Genomic DNA, 17,220 nt, shown 5'->3' on the forward strand with positions numbered 1-17,220 from the left:
AGCTTTATAATGCAAAATAAAGGCTGCTTAGTATGGATAAAATAGGGCCAATTATAATTTAACCTTTAAGATAATTGCTGGCAGAAGTAGTCTGTCTAATATGTTTGTATCCCGATTAATGTGTATTCATCTGTACTGTCTCGGCAATCTTAATATGTATGTCGTCGTGTGTCAGCTGCTATGAAGGAACTTTTTAGAGACCCAATTGTGGGGATGTGGAATCAGTCCATTTAAAACGTGTGCTTACCTTGTGCAATGAAAATTACAAAGGGTAAATGTTATGCCAATTATAGTTTTTTTAATCTTAATACCATTTGAGAGTGGTATTTTTCTAGGTATTCCTTTTGATATTCAAAACTTTCCATTGAGTTATGTTGTGTCCTCCTCCCCCCGCCCCTCCAAAAGTAGCATCAGTGTAAATACCTATTTTGTGATTTTGAAGCTGTGTGCATCAAACATTTGTAAAGACGTTGGTGCACCTTGACAAGTGGGAGTGATAATGGCTTCACTGTCCTCCTACAAGCCATTTGTAGTAAGTATCCAGTTACTGCAGTGTTTGCTGTGCTACCTATAGATTTGCGTTGGTATTGTTTGCAAAACTCTTAGTAACTTAATGTGTGGGATTAGAAAAAGTGGAGGCCACCCCCAAATATCTTTGGGAGAACCAGTGAGTTCCTGGGTGGACAAAGGGTTCCTGTTGGATTCAGTATTAAAAACAAGTCCATTTGAACATTCCTTTGGCATCCCCGGTATTACTGGGAATGAAGGGATATTTATTTATTTAGGTGCCTCCTGCATGAGGAAATGCTCCCGCAGTCACTTCAAGCAATGTAGGGACAGCTTGGGCAAAAGATTCCTTACCTTGCAGGGGGCTGGACTAGATAGATGACCCTCATGGACCCTTCCAACTCTACAATTATGTGAAAAGATAATTAAAGAAAATTCATCCTGTGTGTGCGCTTAAATTTACTTTCCCCACGTGTAATATATTCAGGGCTCATGTGTTTCAGTATTCTGCACAAACGCAAAATTGAACAGCCTCAGAATATCATACTTAAAAAAATACAAATCTCTCCCTTTTGCCTGCAAAAATAGACTTGAAAGTGGAGGTAAAATCTCCCTCCTACCTCGCTAACTTTTTTAAGATATCCGCAATCATTTCTTCTCCCAAATACTGAAATTTCTTTAAATTGCCTGTTACAAGGTTTCATCGTCGGACTGGCTATTCTTGTGAAAACAAAAGACGGTGCCAATCTTACGTTAAAATGTTGGTGAAGCTTGGTTGGGGGGGGGGCATTTTTGAGAACCACATTCCTATTTGTGTATCTCTAATAAGCCTTTAAAGGTAGTCTTACCTCTTTGCTCTGTTTGGAGTTTCATCTTCAAATAGAATAGTATTAAATGGTACAAGTTCCTGTGTCTTTCCTTGCTGATGGTGGAGAAACATCAGAATGGGTTGGGGAACGCTGAGCAAATGATGGGTAGGGAAACATTAAAGCAGCCCTTTCGCTCCCACTGATCACCAGATCCTCTGCTCAAGATTCCACCCTCCTTAAAGTTCTGTCGCTGAAGTGGGGGCTCATGCAAGACTCATCCAAGAGTTTGGCCCTCATACAAATCTGTAATTAAATGAGCAGTAGTTCTGGGAAAAATAGAGACTCAAAAGACTCCCTCTATCTCTTTGTGATTGTGAGTAAAAGAGTTTCATGGACTTAAGCTGTATCGTTGACTTCCAGCTGTACAATTCTGTGACTTCTGTCATTAATAGTGGATTAATAGGAGTGTGTCTGTTTTCTCCCCTCTTTCAACAGTGCAGTTTTCACGGGAACCCGGCTGGCTAGAAGGAACACTAAATGGGAAGAGAGGACTCATTCCCCAAAACTATGTCCAGTTTTTTTAGTTTTCATCGTTGAATGCCTGGAAGGTGTACATGGTATCCATGGATTTTATGATTCAGTTGCTTCTCTCTGGCTTCACCTATTTTTAATCAGTTCAGGACCTGACAATGAGATGGAAGACCTTCATCTGTATAAAGACTTAATATTTTGCCAAATAGGAATTGAGCAGTAATTTTATATGGGGAGGGGAAAGGGTGGGTAATTTTAAAAATAGTACTTTAGGTTTGTAAAGAGTCATAATTATACATATGTATGTTTGTAAGATGAATGTTAAATCAAAAAAAGACTTGATTGTGCAGTATTTACTTTTACTCTTAACGATCTGAGACATTTGAATCTTTTCTGGTTCCAACCCAGTCCCCGGCCAGCCTGACCTACCCACCTTATTGAAAAAGTTGGGGAAATGTTGGTAGTTCAGTGTAAGCTGGTATCTTTGTGAGGGTTACAGCAGGCTGCTACAGTGTTAATTGTCAATTTAGTTTTCCCTTATTTTGAAAGGGAGAAATCTAGCTGGCGGAAGCATCATTAATTTACACTCACAGGAAGGAAGAATAAAATACAGCTTTCAAATGTCCACAGTGGTGCAGATAAATTTATAACAAATTATATGGCTTCACTTATTATATATTTTAAAGGCACATATATGATCCTCTGAGTTCTGTAGGTTTCCTCCTACTGTCAACTTATTGGAATCAGGACATCTTGTTCCGTGGAATGCTGTGGAAAGTATGTTTACTGTTTTGATAATATGTTGATGGAAGTTCATTTTTACATAGGCTCAAACTAGTAGTAGCATGCTGTTACTTTTTTCTTTCCCTTAAGACAAGTCCCAAAACTGACATGGAGGAATTGGAAGGAGTACTGCTTAACTCTTCTCCTGCAACTATTTTCCTACCCCACCCCCACCCCAGAAGCCCTCCACCCTTCATCTTCAAGCAGCTGAGTGGAGGGGATTTTTTTTACCAGGAAAAAAAACTGAAAGGGAAAGATTTAAGGAACCTGCTCTCCACAAGGCTGCTTTTGGATTTATTTATTTTTTTAAGTTTGATACACTTGACTACGTATCACATCTACTTTGAGTCTTAGTTGTCCATGTAACTTTGCGTACAATCAGGGATAATTTATGCACTGCTTATTTTCAACAGAATAATGGAAAGGCTCTTCAACTGCCAGTTTCACATCACAGTTAATGTGAAAAGAAAGAAGCTTCACTTTACTGCAATATACTGTTCATTCATGATTGTAAGTTTTCACATGTATTATTAATTTGCTATGACCAGAGTTGTTTAAATACAACACTTTTTTTATAAAAAGGATTTGTTTTCTTCTGCCTCCGGGTTTGATAGGGAGACGATGGAACTACTTAAACAGAAGTATTCAGATGATGCTTCCTATATCCAAACACATCCCTTTGCTGGCCATGTAATTGATGACTCTCAGCCCAAAGTGCAAATTTGTGAAAAGTGTCAGATCTGAATTGACTTTAAATTATATGACTAACAATTATATTGTTAGTAAATATTTCTGGGCTACAGTCCACTTCACCGATAATTGTCTAATAAATTTGTTAGCCTCTAGAGTGCCACAAGACTCTTTAAGTCTTTTGCAGCAAGAACAATAAAGAGGTGATCCCTCTATTAACTGTTTTAATAGGGTGTCAGTTGAGGAACGGAAAGTGTCAGAAGGCCCAATCCCCCCTTAAAAATACTTGCATTAAATGTTTTAAAGGCCTTGGTCCCAGTCAACAGATTCCCGATTATGCCAGGAAGCTGCCTGATGGCAGACCAGCCTAAGAAAGGGCCCCTGTCATCAGTTTTGACAAGGGTTTTCATGTGTTTGGGACAATTCACTTACCAACTTAAGCAGAGCAGCTATGGGTCCTAATTTAGCAACTGTTGCTATGTGTACATCCCAGAATGTTGTTTTTTTTAAAGCATTATGGTGGTATGCTTTTGCACACACATGACCTGATAGAGCAAAGAAAGCTACAAGTAGAAGAAACTTACAGCTGCTGAGGAAATCCTACCCACCCCAAATGACAATCATTTTTATTCTGAAAAACAACAGAGACAGGGCCCCATTAGATCTGTTTGGCCTTCCATATACCTTGCTTACCAGATACGTATTTGTGGGAATTTCACTCCTAAACCAAAATTGGTTCACGTAGGCTGTATATCAGGCATCCCCAAACTCGGAGCTCCAGATATTTTGGGACTACAATTCCCATCATCCCTAGCTAACAGGACCAGTGGTCAGGCATGATGGGAATAGAAGTCCCAAAACAGCTGGAGGGCTGAGTTTGGGGGTGCCTGCTGTATATCTTACTGGCAGGGATTTTAATGAAATGACTTAATCAACTGTTAATCTGCTTTAAAAGTACACCTACTCCTAAATAAATAAACAGTAAATATTTTACCTGTGCAAACTCCCTAACTAATGGCAAAAAAATAATAATCTTTTAAAAGAGCTTTGTCTACTTAGTTTGATTAAAAAAACACTTCACAGTTACTATACTTTCAGATTATTTTCTTTAATGAGCTTTAACTGACAATCATTGTCTGTTCTTTTGCCCAGAACTATAAGGCCCTCAGAGTGTTCACAAATCATTTCCAGATGGTGCAGTTGTGATCCAATGTACTTCTGCCTCCCTGGTCCAACTGGAACTCTCCCAGGCTGTGGGGCATTAATATACTTCTTTGTGTCTGAGGCTATAATCTTTGCCAGATAGCTTTAAGGTGATTCTACTTGGGAGATCATCAAGCAGTTAGGAAATGTGACCGAAAACAGTGCAGATGCTTGCGGAGTAATGTAATGGAAATCAGATTCTCTTCTTTTCCAACTGTTACAAGGGCATGGTGGGGGGAAGAGAGTGAGGCACACGTTATGGATGTAAGTCATTTCACTCTTTCTCACTACTGCTGTAAAGAATGTGCATAGCATAAACAGACTTGTACCTTATGGCCTAGCCCTGAGCGTTCAGTGCAACCATGAAAGGTGCCGTTTGCATAATTTCTGCATGTTGAGAGTGACCTCTGCATGGAGAAGAAGCCTGAACATCTTCCAGAGTCGCAGTGGGATTGGATGTGGGGAGCTGTCAGCAAGCATCCTGCTGCTCCATACAATCGTATGTATGTGGGGCAGAAGTCGGGTGCTGATTTGAAGGGGAACGTGGAAAGTTGAGATAATAGACAACATTTTGGTGGCAACTTACTGCTTGGTCATGCTACTTTGTGACTGTGCATAAACAACTAGGCTGAAATTATAGAGGGAGAGAGAGAGAGAGGCATAGGTGATTCTTAAGTGTTTTAGGGAGGATATGTATATGTGCAGACGAAACAATCAGACTGGAACAGTTTTGGTTCTGACTTTTACTTTTGCCACCCAAAGACTGGTGGTTAACTTGGGGGGAGGGGGAATGTGCATTTTGCCAGCATGAATTAAAAACCAGCTGAGCCCTGTACTCTTGATTTGCGAAGTGAGGCTCTGGTATTACACGGAGAAGTTGCATGGTTATATTCCCACTTTCTGACAAGATGGTGGTCACATAGAAACTCTCCATGCCAGGTCAAAGAACATCACCCATTCAACCAATTAATGGCTGCTGTGCTGGGACTACACTGAAATCTTTCTCCCGCTTTGTCCCCATGATAAAGATTGTGGGTAGCTTGACCTTCAGTATTATCTGCAAAGGCAGAATTGCTTCCTTAGTATTCCAGTGAATATTATTTTAGGAACATGGTCCAATTTTCTTTTAAACCAATGGGTGTGTAAATTATAATTACTTATATCAAGAAGGTCAAAAAAGTAGCAGCCAGCTTTGGAGAAGTCTGTTGCCAGCAGTATATGTATAAAATGGTTCAGGTGTTCAGAGAAAGCTTTGGGCTTTCGTTTGCACCAGGCATGGTTTAAACATCTTTGCCAAGTTGCCGCCCACAAAGGTTCTGTGAAAGGCATCCCTTTCAGTGTTCCCCTACGTTTGTGTCATAAAACGTTCCTATCTCCAGCCCACACTGGCAATCGTGTCCTTTTCCAATGGGAAATCCAGCAATGGGCTCCCTTCAAAAGCCATCTGCCATGTGGTGCTAAATTAAGGATACAACCCTAATGCTCCAATACTGGCTTCTTGGAGCCAAATTGCCCTTAGCTGCCTCATCCGAATAAGTTTACTTGGATGTTAAGGGCAATTTGTGCCAGTCTACAATATCGGGGAGATTACCTGAATGGTGAAGCCCAGGTGAAGCAACTTGCACCATCAAAGCCCTTGTTACTACGAAGGCAGGTGTTGCAAATAAGACTTACAAAAACTGCATAATGTATCTAATTTCACTCAAGGGCATTTCCCCAAAGAAACAGATGCATCTTGAGGTGAGTGTGGTTGATATCAAAGCGCAAGGAATACCGGGAATCACACCATTTTAATTTGTGTATATTTATACAACTTATAAAAAATTAGGTACTTAAAGACATTAACATAAAGGCCAAACAGTAATCTTCTATTTATTCAAAAAGTTTAAACATACAGAAGCAAGCCCCTAATTGTTAATGCATTATTATGCATAGATGTCGTTTTACACCATAGTTGCTGCCTGCTCTATATTTTTCATCTAGCATTATATAATCAGGACACAATCTGCCAAGAACTTCTTCTGCACAAGTGCAAAGTTCCCAGAGGAATGTGCTCTTCAACTCCATGAACTCTGAAACATAACTGAGAATCCTGGCATTATAACTGCTGCCTATCAGGTTATTCACCTGCCAGATGAAATTGCACCCTCCTGCGCGTTCGTTCTCTCTCTCTCTCTCTCTCTCTCTCTCTCTCTCTCTCTCTCTCTCTCCTCTCTCTCTCTCTCCCCCCTCCCCCTCTATAAAAAAGTCACATCTTTAATAGACAATCAAAAGTGCATTAAATGTAGAATGGGTTAAATTCATAAAGGTTTTTTTTTAAGTCAGTGAAAATACCACCCTGTGAATTAGGTTTTTGCATTATTGATTATAAAGTATATTTTATTAAGATGTTGATATTGCAAGCTTTTAGTCCTTTTTCTCTTTTGTTCTGTGCAACAAAATGGTTACACACTGCAATGCAATGTTATTCTTGAAATACCCACTGCAGTAAATTAAAACTATTTTACATTTTTTACTTAAGAATACAATATTCTTGCTGTATATTTTCAGTCATTCATAGCCACAAAATCATTACACTCGATCAACACAATTTATCATTTTGACATTTTGAAGTTAACTTTTATCTTATTTTGCAGGAGACAGATGCCTGTTTCATTCTAAAGTACAATGTACTCCTGATCTCTTCCTTTTTTCATTTTTCATTTTTATTATTTCTAAGCAATAATCAATGGTTTCATAAACAGGTGATTAAAGTAAAGGATTTATTATAATCTGCTTACAATTGTTTGCAAAGACAGACATATATTTTGCATAAAGATATAAACTGTTTTTAAAACTAATGTAGTGTTTTACTTATGACATTTCTGTGAATTATGAATTGTACCAAACCAAGATTATATGCAATAAGGTACAAAAAATAATAGCAATCAGACAACAACGTGAATTGGGACAGACATCTAACAGTGGATTTTTTAAAAAAAGAATATGGCTTTAATATTTTAATTAGGCAAAGTTACTTAGTGATAAAAAAAGATTCAGTAACTTTGTTAATAAAAAAATGCAGCACCATACTGCGTTTACCACAAACCTGAATAATTTGAAATTCCAATTTCAGTATGGTTTTTAAAAAAACAGTAAATGAAAGGGAGATTTGTGACCACTTCTTCAATATAAACAACCAGTCTGCATGCGGTGTATTTTTATCACTTTAGAAGAGCAGCTTTCATATTGCTGTGCAGATCAAAGGAGCTGATTTATGAATTAGATTTCTAAAACTGCAAATAATATATGCATGTGTAAATTGACTCTTTCTGAGCGTACCTTAACAGATTTCCCATTCAATGAGACATGTGACTTAAAAATAGTAGTAGTAATGTTTGCATCCTGTTTATGAGATGCAAACATTCAAATTTCTGAATCTAATGCACACTTGATTATTGAGAGTTTGCGGGCAGGATACAAAGAGACTTTGTAAGGAAACTTTGGGCTTCTTTTTCTTCTCTCTGTGCCACATAGAAAACCACTTTGAAACTGAGGGCACCTTCAAAAGCAGCTTATGATACATCATTGGAATCTGGTGTTCAGCTGGGGGAGAGAAAATCCCACTGGGCAATGCCTACTTGGAGGTCTTTGGATCCCAGACTTTGTTAAGGTTTCTTTTATTTTCACAAACTTTACCTAGACACAAGTTTACCAGAAGTATAACTCTGACAATTATTCTCTTTACATTTGTATTTAATATCAATGGTCATAGGAAATGTTGCTATAATGCAGACTTCAATGTTTAAATTATTTATAAAATGTATAATGTTGATCACCCCAAGAAAGATACATTTTTCATCATCTCAGTTCATAAAGTAAGTCTTGAGAGAAATCCAGATTAAAGGCTCATGCCTAAAGTTGTTAGCTATGTTTTAGCACTGATTTGTAAAAGTGTTATGGTATTAATATTAAGTTACTAACTAGTTGAGCAGTAATTCTAAACATAGTTACAAGGAAATAATTTGTACTAAAAGTCAGTAGCACATAATTCCAAATAAGTAGGTTTATGATCTAGGATAACACACACATCCCAGTCCAAATTTGTCAAAAGCGTATCTTCTTTCACATAATTATATCATTCCAGAATTTTACCTAGTATGTGTGTTGAAATTTATTTTCTCACATTTTTAGCCCCATTTTTTGTAGTTTATGTACATTCCAGATTGAAAAGGAGAAGCAAAAAAACCAACCCCACTATTATTATTTAGCTCTCCCTTTTAGCCACAACTTTGTTACAATATTAGACACCCAAACTGCCCCACTGAAATCAAGGAGTGCAATCCTATGCATGTCTGCTCAAAGGTGAGTCCCAGATAAGTGTGTATAGGATTTCAGCCTAGCTGTGTGTTGAGTTGCAGCCTTGGAAATAAAACAGATTGGCAGGCAGAATCTCACCTTGTCCCAGGACTGACGAGCCTTTGAGGAGACTCTAGGCACAACCCAATAGGATACTGTCCTCAGGAAGCTGTACTGAAATGTATGAAGTACTGTGTGCTACATCATCTTCATTCACTTCAGCGAGACAATTTCTTAGTGGGTTGTGCCCTTTGGAGTCTATCTTGGTAGATGTGAAATGTGCAGATAGCTGCAAACACAGCTAGCTAGAGGCATGGAGCAGAACTCTTGTGTGCTAGAGTCATGTAAAAGCAGACAGATACTATGGATGAAAATGGACAGAAAAGAAGTGCAACTGAAAATGGCTATGGGTGGTTATTTACAGCAGACACTGTCAGATGGTAAATTAGATATGATGCTAAAAAGGCACAGCTTTCCCTTTCTGAAATACACTGTAAACGGTTCATTATGCATGCAGAACAATTCACTTTACAAAAAAAATTACCTTGTGTTTAGACAAAAAGAGTAATTAAATAGTCTCCAGCAAAATAGAATTCTTCCAAAAATACTTTCCCATTCATCCTATTAACCATTAAAGATTTTTTAGGTCTCATTTACAAAAGTTCCTTATACCATTTTTTCCAGGTCCTTCAATTTATACATACAGCAATGTACAATACAGCAAAAGACTGCGAAAAATTATTGGTAAAGCCAGCACAATAGATACTAGAAATCGAAACCGGGGCATTTGTTTTAACATCTTATCCTTTCAAGTTAAATAATAAATGAACACTTAACACAGTGTAGATCATCTGTGATGGATAATATGGGATAACAAATGCCGCAGGTTAATATACCAAGATTATTCCACACCAAATGCTCCATTATTTATTTTACACATCCAGGGATTTGTGTGTGTGTGTGTGTATAGTACAATTATTAATGCCCCATATTGACTTTGTTTTATGTGCAAACCAACAGTAAGCTTTTCAAAAGTTCATATTAGTCCTTGAACCCTTTTTAAAACAAGCAAACAATACCAGAAACTACATGGCATATTTAAAATGTTCATCTCTTAAAATATCAAAATCAAAGAGTTATTTGACTAGATATGGCTTTTCATCCAGAGGAACAGGAACATATTTTTTTTCTCTCCTAAATGTTGGGTTATTGGGGGGGAGATGCATCTTGACGACTTTGCTCGTCTAGTTCACATAAGCTGCTTTCCATCCTCCAAACCCTGGCTATGGTTTTCAGACTATTTAGAGACCATTGAACAATTTTGTATAGCATGTTTTAAATGTTGGCTTCTCGGGTCCTTCATGGGTGTGGAATAGCACAGGGAAACTTAAGGCAAAGTTTTTTTTCTCTCCATTAAGACATTTTCTGTCACTTCCTGTGGAAGTAGAGGGGCTTGGCATTCCCAGATTCCACCTTGGGCAACTGGTCACTGATGATTTCTACCAGCATGGCTGGAAACTCCACTTTCAGAGCTTGAGACTCCCGGAAGGTGTAGAAACAGAATTCCAACAAATCGCTAACAAGCTGAAATGCAACAGGGGAAAAGGGTCAGGAATGGCGCGCATTGAAATTGATGTAGAAAGTCTTCATGATGCAAAAACAAACAGCGTTAAGAAACAATTTTCCTTAGTAGAATAGGTATCGGACAAAGACCAGTAAGTAACCTCCCCACCCACCACTCATATGTGGATGTGCTAGTAAAGAGTAGTTAGAAGCCAGAGAAATTTCGTACCAATTAATTCCCACAGAAATCAATGGGGTTTGCTCTGGTTTATGACAAATGAATATTTGTTCCAATCATGTAAATAGTCCACACAGACACCATGTTCCTCTCTGTTGTGTGTGTAAAAGAAATAGAACCTTTGGTTACAGAAGAGCTCCTTTTTTCAAACTGCTTCTTTTCTGACTATGACTTCGTTAGAGAGCTCCCATCACCAGCAACCACAGTTTATTCTATACTTCTGATTAGGGCTGTTCACAACATAAAAAATAAGAACAAACCAAACCAGACATGCCTCTGAATATAAAGCCAGATTCTCAATAACACCTTTTCTTCCTGAACAATGTTTTATGCACACTGGCAAAAGAGCACACGTAGGAACTATGTTGCTAAGACCACATGGGGCTGTCTACTAAGAAGAAGAGATTTCTAAAAGGAGTCCTATGATCAGACTTTTGGAGCCCAGTTTGTCCTCTCTGATAGGAGAATGGATTTGTTGCTTTCTGCACGCCCCACCTTCATTTTTAGAAGTTGCTCATTTATTCTGAGCCTGCTTTTTTGGTCTGGAAGTTTGGCTGATGGACAGTTTTGAATAGATGCAGGTTTCTTTACCATAAAATCCTATTTATTTTTATTTTACTTTCTGTTTATTCTCTTGTGTGACTCAAATCTTGCAATTCCAATTTTAAACATCCTCCCTTTATTTTTTACATGAACCTATTTACCATTTGGACGATGCTGAAGCCTTTACACTAGATCCTGAGTTCATCGTTCTCAACTTTGCCCCAGGTCCAAAAAAAGTTTCTTTTATCCCTTCTTGGAATGGTAGCTAAACCCCACCCACCCCTTAATCTTTAGGTTGAACTGTTGTAAGGCTAGGGATTTAGTAAGCTTTTAACTAGTTTGAACAGGTGGAAGGTTATGAGCAAGCAATTAAGGGCTTAGTATTATATATGCTTTACTGGTAGCTGATGGGGTAATTATTTTTATTTGCCCATCTAATATTTTCCATTTATAAATTGATTTGTACATTCTTTTTATTCTTATCTGACTTTGATCCCTTTCTGATTACCACCGCTAGCTCAAGCAAACTAAGTGGAGTGAAAATTTTCAATAATAATTTGTGTCTTATCAATTCAGCTTTATGTTTTCTAGATTTTAAGACCGGTCAGAAATTCTAATGATTCCAATGAGAGAGAGAGAGAGAGAGAGAGAGAGAGAGAGAGAGAGAGAGAGAGAGAGAGAGAGAGAGTGAGTTTGTTATTTTGGTGGACGATCAACAAATGGTTCTTCCCTAATCTTATCAATAGAAATAACAATTGTGCAATGCAATTAACTCAGTGTGGTCACTGTGGTTTTCATTGTTCCAGGGCTGGATTTCAGGCTTAGAATCTCCAAACAAAAGCCATCATTTTAATGCATTTTCTTTTCATTAAGCCATGAAAATTGGCTTATAAAGGTATAGGCATCTCCCCCCCCCCGCCCCTCCGAACTGGTTCAACTGCTGGATGACAAAAATAACACATTGGTCAACATCAGGGATGGGAAACTTTGGGGCTTCCGGATGTTGGACTTCCAACTCTCATTGGCCTCAGCATTACCCAAAATCAAGGATGCTGGACTACGTTAGCTCCCCACCCCTGGTCTAAACTTTCACTCTCCTTCATTGGCAGTATACCATGCTAGTTCCCATGCTGTTCCCTCAGGAGTAACTTTTTAAGAGAGCTGGTGGTTGCAGTGCAGAGGAGATGGAAAAGCCCTGATCCGCCAGTGAGGGTTTCTCTCCCTTTCAGAGAAAAAAACAGAAGTATTACCTGATACCAAGTAGGCGTCAATTGAAGTCCGTTCTTTAGTTGCAGGCTTTTCTAAATTCCACTCACCACTGAATGTATCCCTAAGTAGCTGTGCTTCTGTAGCTATTAAGTGCTTTTTGTGTTAGCAAGTGAACAGCTCAATTCAACCAGTAAGACTCTATATCAGCACCTAAGCTGTCACCCATTCTCTCCAACCCAAAGTGATATAACATGCATTTCTGCGTCCATATCAGATGCCTGCTGATATTTTGTGTCTCTGAATTTGGTGGGGAGCTTGAGCATAAAACCCTTCTGAAATGGATGGAAAAGGGACCCCCCCAATTGTTTCAAGTCTATACAGTGCTCAATTCATAATTTTATTCGTTTACATTTTTAAAAGGAATTGCCATTATGTCACATTGAAACATTTCTTTTGGGAGGAAGAGGACTAACTAGAGCTTTGACCCCCCTCCCATGACACAAACTATTTGAATGTAAAATTACTCAAGTATTTACCTGCAATTATTTTTTCATACAGGCTATGCTCCAGTCACTGCCCCTCCAAGACATCATACCCTAATGTTCTTAAGCATGTCTTGCAGGTGGGACTTAATGACTAAGGGGCCTTAAATCAGCACAAATCTGCCTTAATCAGCATTGTGACCTCTGCAGGTCTGAATTCAAGCTGTTCTATAATTGCTTTGTTTTGTTTTTAGGGGCTCCGTAAATAAAGTTGCTGATGCTTTCAAATTCGTATTTGCTTACCTTTCCTTTCATGGAATTTTTTTTCACACCTTGGCATATTTTTTTGCATGCACATATGTTCACCATGTGGAAGGCCAGCTAAAACCACTGAGCAATGTAAAATATTTCCCTTCACTTGTGCTCCCTATATTACAGAGTATTGTGTTGCCTTAATTTTGTTTCTATTCTACATCCTCACAGCCTGCAACCCTCATACCCAGGAGTCAGTCCCATTGAAATCAATGGACTCCATGTACCCATAGAAAATTCCAGCATTAGAACATAAAAAACTGCTGGATCCGGTCAATGAGATTTGCTACCTCAGACCAATTTGGACAAGAGCACACACGCTCTTTCCTTCTTCAGAAGACAATAGGTGGGAGTCAGCGAAATATTACTCATTTAAGTAGACCCATTTAAATGAACAAACACTGACTAACTTAGGCCCATGAATTTTAGAGGGTCTACTCTGTGTGAAACAATGCCACCCTCTTATTTCTCCCTGACACATTGGTTGGCATTAAACTTAAGTTTTACTCCAAGTAGATAGATGGACTAAAATCAATTCATAATATAAAGCTGGGTCTATGGATTTTAACTGTCAGCATAGCTTCGTTGAATACCTTTCAACAGGCTTCCATGTGCACAGAGATTCCGATGTGGGGGAACGCCACATGAACAACTTTTTGCAGCAGTGTCCCCCAACACATTTTCAGACAGTACAACAGCCCACAAATAACGGATATTTCCCCTGGTGTTTGTTAAATTCTGTCCAATTATATATGGAGAGTATAATTAGTTCTGGCTCTGAAAATATATGATGCACCATTTTACTGGCACGGTTCAAAATATTGCACGCACGCACCAGCCCAACTTTCACAGGCAGCTTGCTACATAAAACGGTAAATCTGAAGCATTTGAACTGATGCTGACTTGGATTCACTGACTTCAATGCAACTCTACTGGCTTGAATCCAAGGACTTTAACTAATCTGGTTTGCAGAGCAAGCTGATGTTGAGCAGAAAAACATCTACCCCCCCCCCTCCTCAAAAGCAAAAGCTAGTCTCAAAGGAATGAGCTGTTACTGCAGTACTAATAATACTCTGACTCCCACCGAGATATTTCAGTGTTTTAATTAACAGCACATTACTTGACAAATAATTCCATATGTATGTTCTGTAAACAGACCTCAGGCTTTGGTGCAGATTTGACCTGAAATGCACCATACTGTACTGCGTCTTCACAAATAAGCCAGTCAAGTACAAAGAAGCACATTTATATGTGGCCTCTCACATACTGAGGCCAAAGATTCTGTGCACAGCATGTGTATCAAAAGCGTATTTCCTTGCTACATCATAAGAATGGAGCTGAGGAGTTTGCTTGCTCTTGCTGTACAATTAAACAGCTTTAAAGAGGCGCTTAGCAGTAGGCTGTCCTCTTGTAACTAGTGGTTCCACAAAACAGAAGCTCATAAAGAAACCCAAATCCCTTTGGAGAATAAGTTGGGAATTATGTCAATAATAATACATTTAAATGAGTTGGTGAATTTTAAAGCCTGCATATGACTGACTCATTCTGGTTCAAAGCAATTTGCATTGTCTTTGAAAGACTGGAGATACTATTCACAAATAGCCGTACTTTGAAATGGCTGCGTGGACTTCAATAAGATTACGCAGAAATAAGAGGTACTGAGAATTGTGGCTGGAGGGCAGGGGGTGGCGAGGGTGAGGGTGGGGCAGAGGACAGCAGCAATTGAAAACTTGGGTTTCACATACAAAGATTTTCAGCATTTGTAATTACACCCTTACATTTCAATGGAATTCTGATCGAGTGCCTAAAATTGACTTGCACTGACTCACAAGGTTAGCTCTGAGCACAGTTCATGAACTTTGCTTTCTGTTTTAAACCATGTGATGACTCAAAAGCAACTTCCTGTCCTCTTGCTTGCAGAACATTACTCATTAAATTATTTCTCCCAGCACATAAGCAGATCCATTACCCAGTAGGCCCAGAAAGTAGCTTTCTCACTTGGTTGTATTCAATGGTGGCACTGCCTTTGTGGAAGCGCTTCCCTTTCTGCAAGTCAGATCAGCCAGTTTTCACCAAACTATCTCCTGCATCCACCTTATCCCACCCACAAGCTGTTCCTGAGGGTTTGGGCGACTGTCTGCAACAGTAAATATTATTCCATGGAAGATTGCAGTACAATACAGGGGGGTGGGCAGTGTTGGTGCCCTTGCTGAAGCCCTGTCCATAAAGGCAGTCACTTGGATACCACTCATTTTCTATACAAAAATCTACAAACTAGTTATTTTTTCTTTTCGTATTTGGTGCTTGTTAACTGAACAAGACTTAATACTGTTCATGCGCCTGCAACTCAAAACAGCAACCTGAATCCCACTATTCCTTTTCTCCAGTTGGTAGGTAGGTAGGGAAATGTATGATGTCATCACACTGTGCATTTCCTGTATGGTGTGATGTAATGGGGGGTTCATTAGTACCACTTCGCCATTGCTCAGTGCCACTTCTGCTACTGACGAGCCACGTTTGCCTGCCATCTCACCTTTTGCGCTGATGAACAGGTATCACCTCACTTTTTTGTAACAACACTACATCACAATACCAATCAACTTCAGTCAAGGGATTTGTTTGATTCCTACAGTATATAACAGTCTCCTGCAAACTATCAAGCCAATTACTTACATCATGAATGGAGTCCAGGAGCTTTGTCAGTTGGTAAAACCGCTGCCAACTTTGCCCAGAACTGTTTGGATGTTTAATTACCATCTTCCTCAGCTCTTTAATATAATTTGCCCTCATTTCTTCAAATGCAGCTTGACTCTTGAGGCCATCCTTGGGTACTGTCATAAAAGGATACAAATATTTATTAATCAATGAACTATTAAGTTTACATATATATTAAAAAAGGAGAACAATGTGTTGCGACAAGGCCATTCACTAACGTTCAGAAAAGCTTGCTACTGTGTACAAATGCATTCCCCATATTTCTTGTGCATTATGAAAACGTAGCAGCTTCATAAATCCTTTGAGGTTTTGCAAACATTCTTCACAGGTGAGTATATGGGAAAGACCTTGCTGGAGAACAGTAAAAAGCAATGTGTTGATTACCCACTTTGACCTAAGAGAAAACCATGCCTGCCTGTGCACACACACACAGAGGGGAGAGATTTTTCTTGTAGAAAACAAAAAAATAGGTTCTTAAACTTCCAGTCAACTCTAATACTGCATACTCTTAAACAGTTGCGTAAAAATATAAAAATACACATAATTGCTTTTTACGATGAATTCAAAATCTATTCCTAGGGATGAAAATGCTTTTAGGTTGGAAATATGTTTCTGAGCACACGTGCTGAAATAAAAATGGAGTTTTATGCTATACAGAATAAAATGAAATATTGTTGTGCCATGGACTGCAATTTCAGTGCTAGGATGCATCCAGGTTTTAAAAGTGTGCTCTCTCCAATCGACACAGTAGTGCTACTCAGGCATGGGTCATCTGCAAATATTCATGCTTGATCAAAAGGCTACAAGAAGGCTGCTCCTTCTGATTCAAGGATATCTCCTCTCACTAATCTATGAACCACTTGGAATCCAGTGCCACGTTATGGCCTATATGCATAAAACTCTCAGATATACTTTCAACCTTTGGTTTTGCCTTTCCGCCCCCCTCCCAAACTCCGCTCAGGGTCTGTGTACTACATTCTTTACCGAATAGTGATGGTTTGCATTTTTAACGGTTTGCATTTCAGCTTGAAAAAAAGCCCCCCATCTGAGCCAATATGATGGGTTTTCCAAGCCTAGGTGTGGCAAGGGGAGCACTGGTGGCGGGACTGCATCTGCAGAGAGAAGGCTACAGAATCTAATTCCATTGCCATTAGAACAACCATCAAGATGCTTGTATTATAACTAGGGGATTCAAAGCAACATCAGTTGGTTTCTATTTGGGCTTCACAAATCTCGGCACTGTACAGAAGATGTCTGTTCTGATGGTTGGTAACCTATTAGGCAGAGAGATTATTTC

The 17,220-nt window shown here is 38.9% G+C and overlaps 2 protein-coding genes across 10 annotated transcripts in view; one reads left to right on the plus strand and one right to left on the minus strand.

Annotated features, from left to right (window-relative positions):
- The window catches only part of ARHGAP10 (Rho GTPase activating protein 10), a 101,150-nt gene extending 97,939 nt beyond the window's left edge, over positions 1-3,211 (plus strand). Inside the window, exon 23 of one of the 2 annotated variants that reach the window (XM_081926026.1) lies at positions 1,817-3,211. In XM_081926026.1, the coding sequence (XP_081782152.1) occupies positions 1,817-2,070 (254 nt within the window). In that variant the 3' untranslated portion in view covers positions 2,071-3,211. Of the gene's footprint in view, positions 1-1,811 lie in introns of both variants that reach the window. The other variant, XM_081926027.1, reaches the window with a different exon arrangement.
- Positions 3,212-6,868: 3,657 nt separating this feature from the next.
- The window catches only part of NR3C2 (nuclear receptor subfamily 3 group C member 2), a 135,881-nt gene continuing 125,529 nt past the window's right edge, over positions 6,869-17,220 (minus strand). For all 8 annotated transcript variants that reach the window (XM_081925978.1, XM_081925974.1, XM_081925972.1 and 5 more), the window contains 2 exons: positions 15,882-16,039; positions 6,869-10,445 (listed from right to left, as the gene is read on the minus strand). In XM_081925978.1, coding sequence (XP_081782104.1) covers positions 10,290-10,445; positions 15,882-16,039 — 314 coding nt within the window. In that variant the 3' untranslated portion in view covers positions 6,869-10,289. The remainder of the gene's footprint in view (positions 10,446-15,881; positions 16,040-17,220) is intronic.

Source organism: Podarcis melisellensis (assembly GCF_964234715.1).
Source record: "Podarcis melisellensis genome assembly, chromosome: 9".
Classification (NCBI taxonomy): Eukaryota; Metazoa; Chordata; class Lepidosauria; order Squamata; family Lacertidae; genus Podarcis; species Podarcis melisellensis.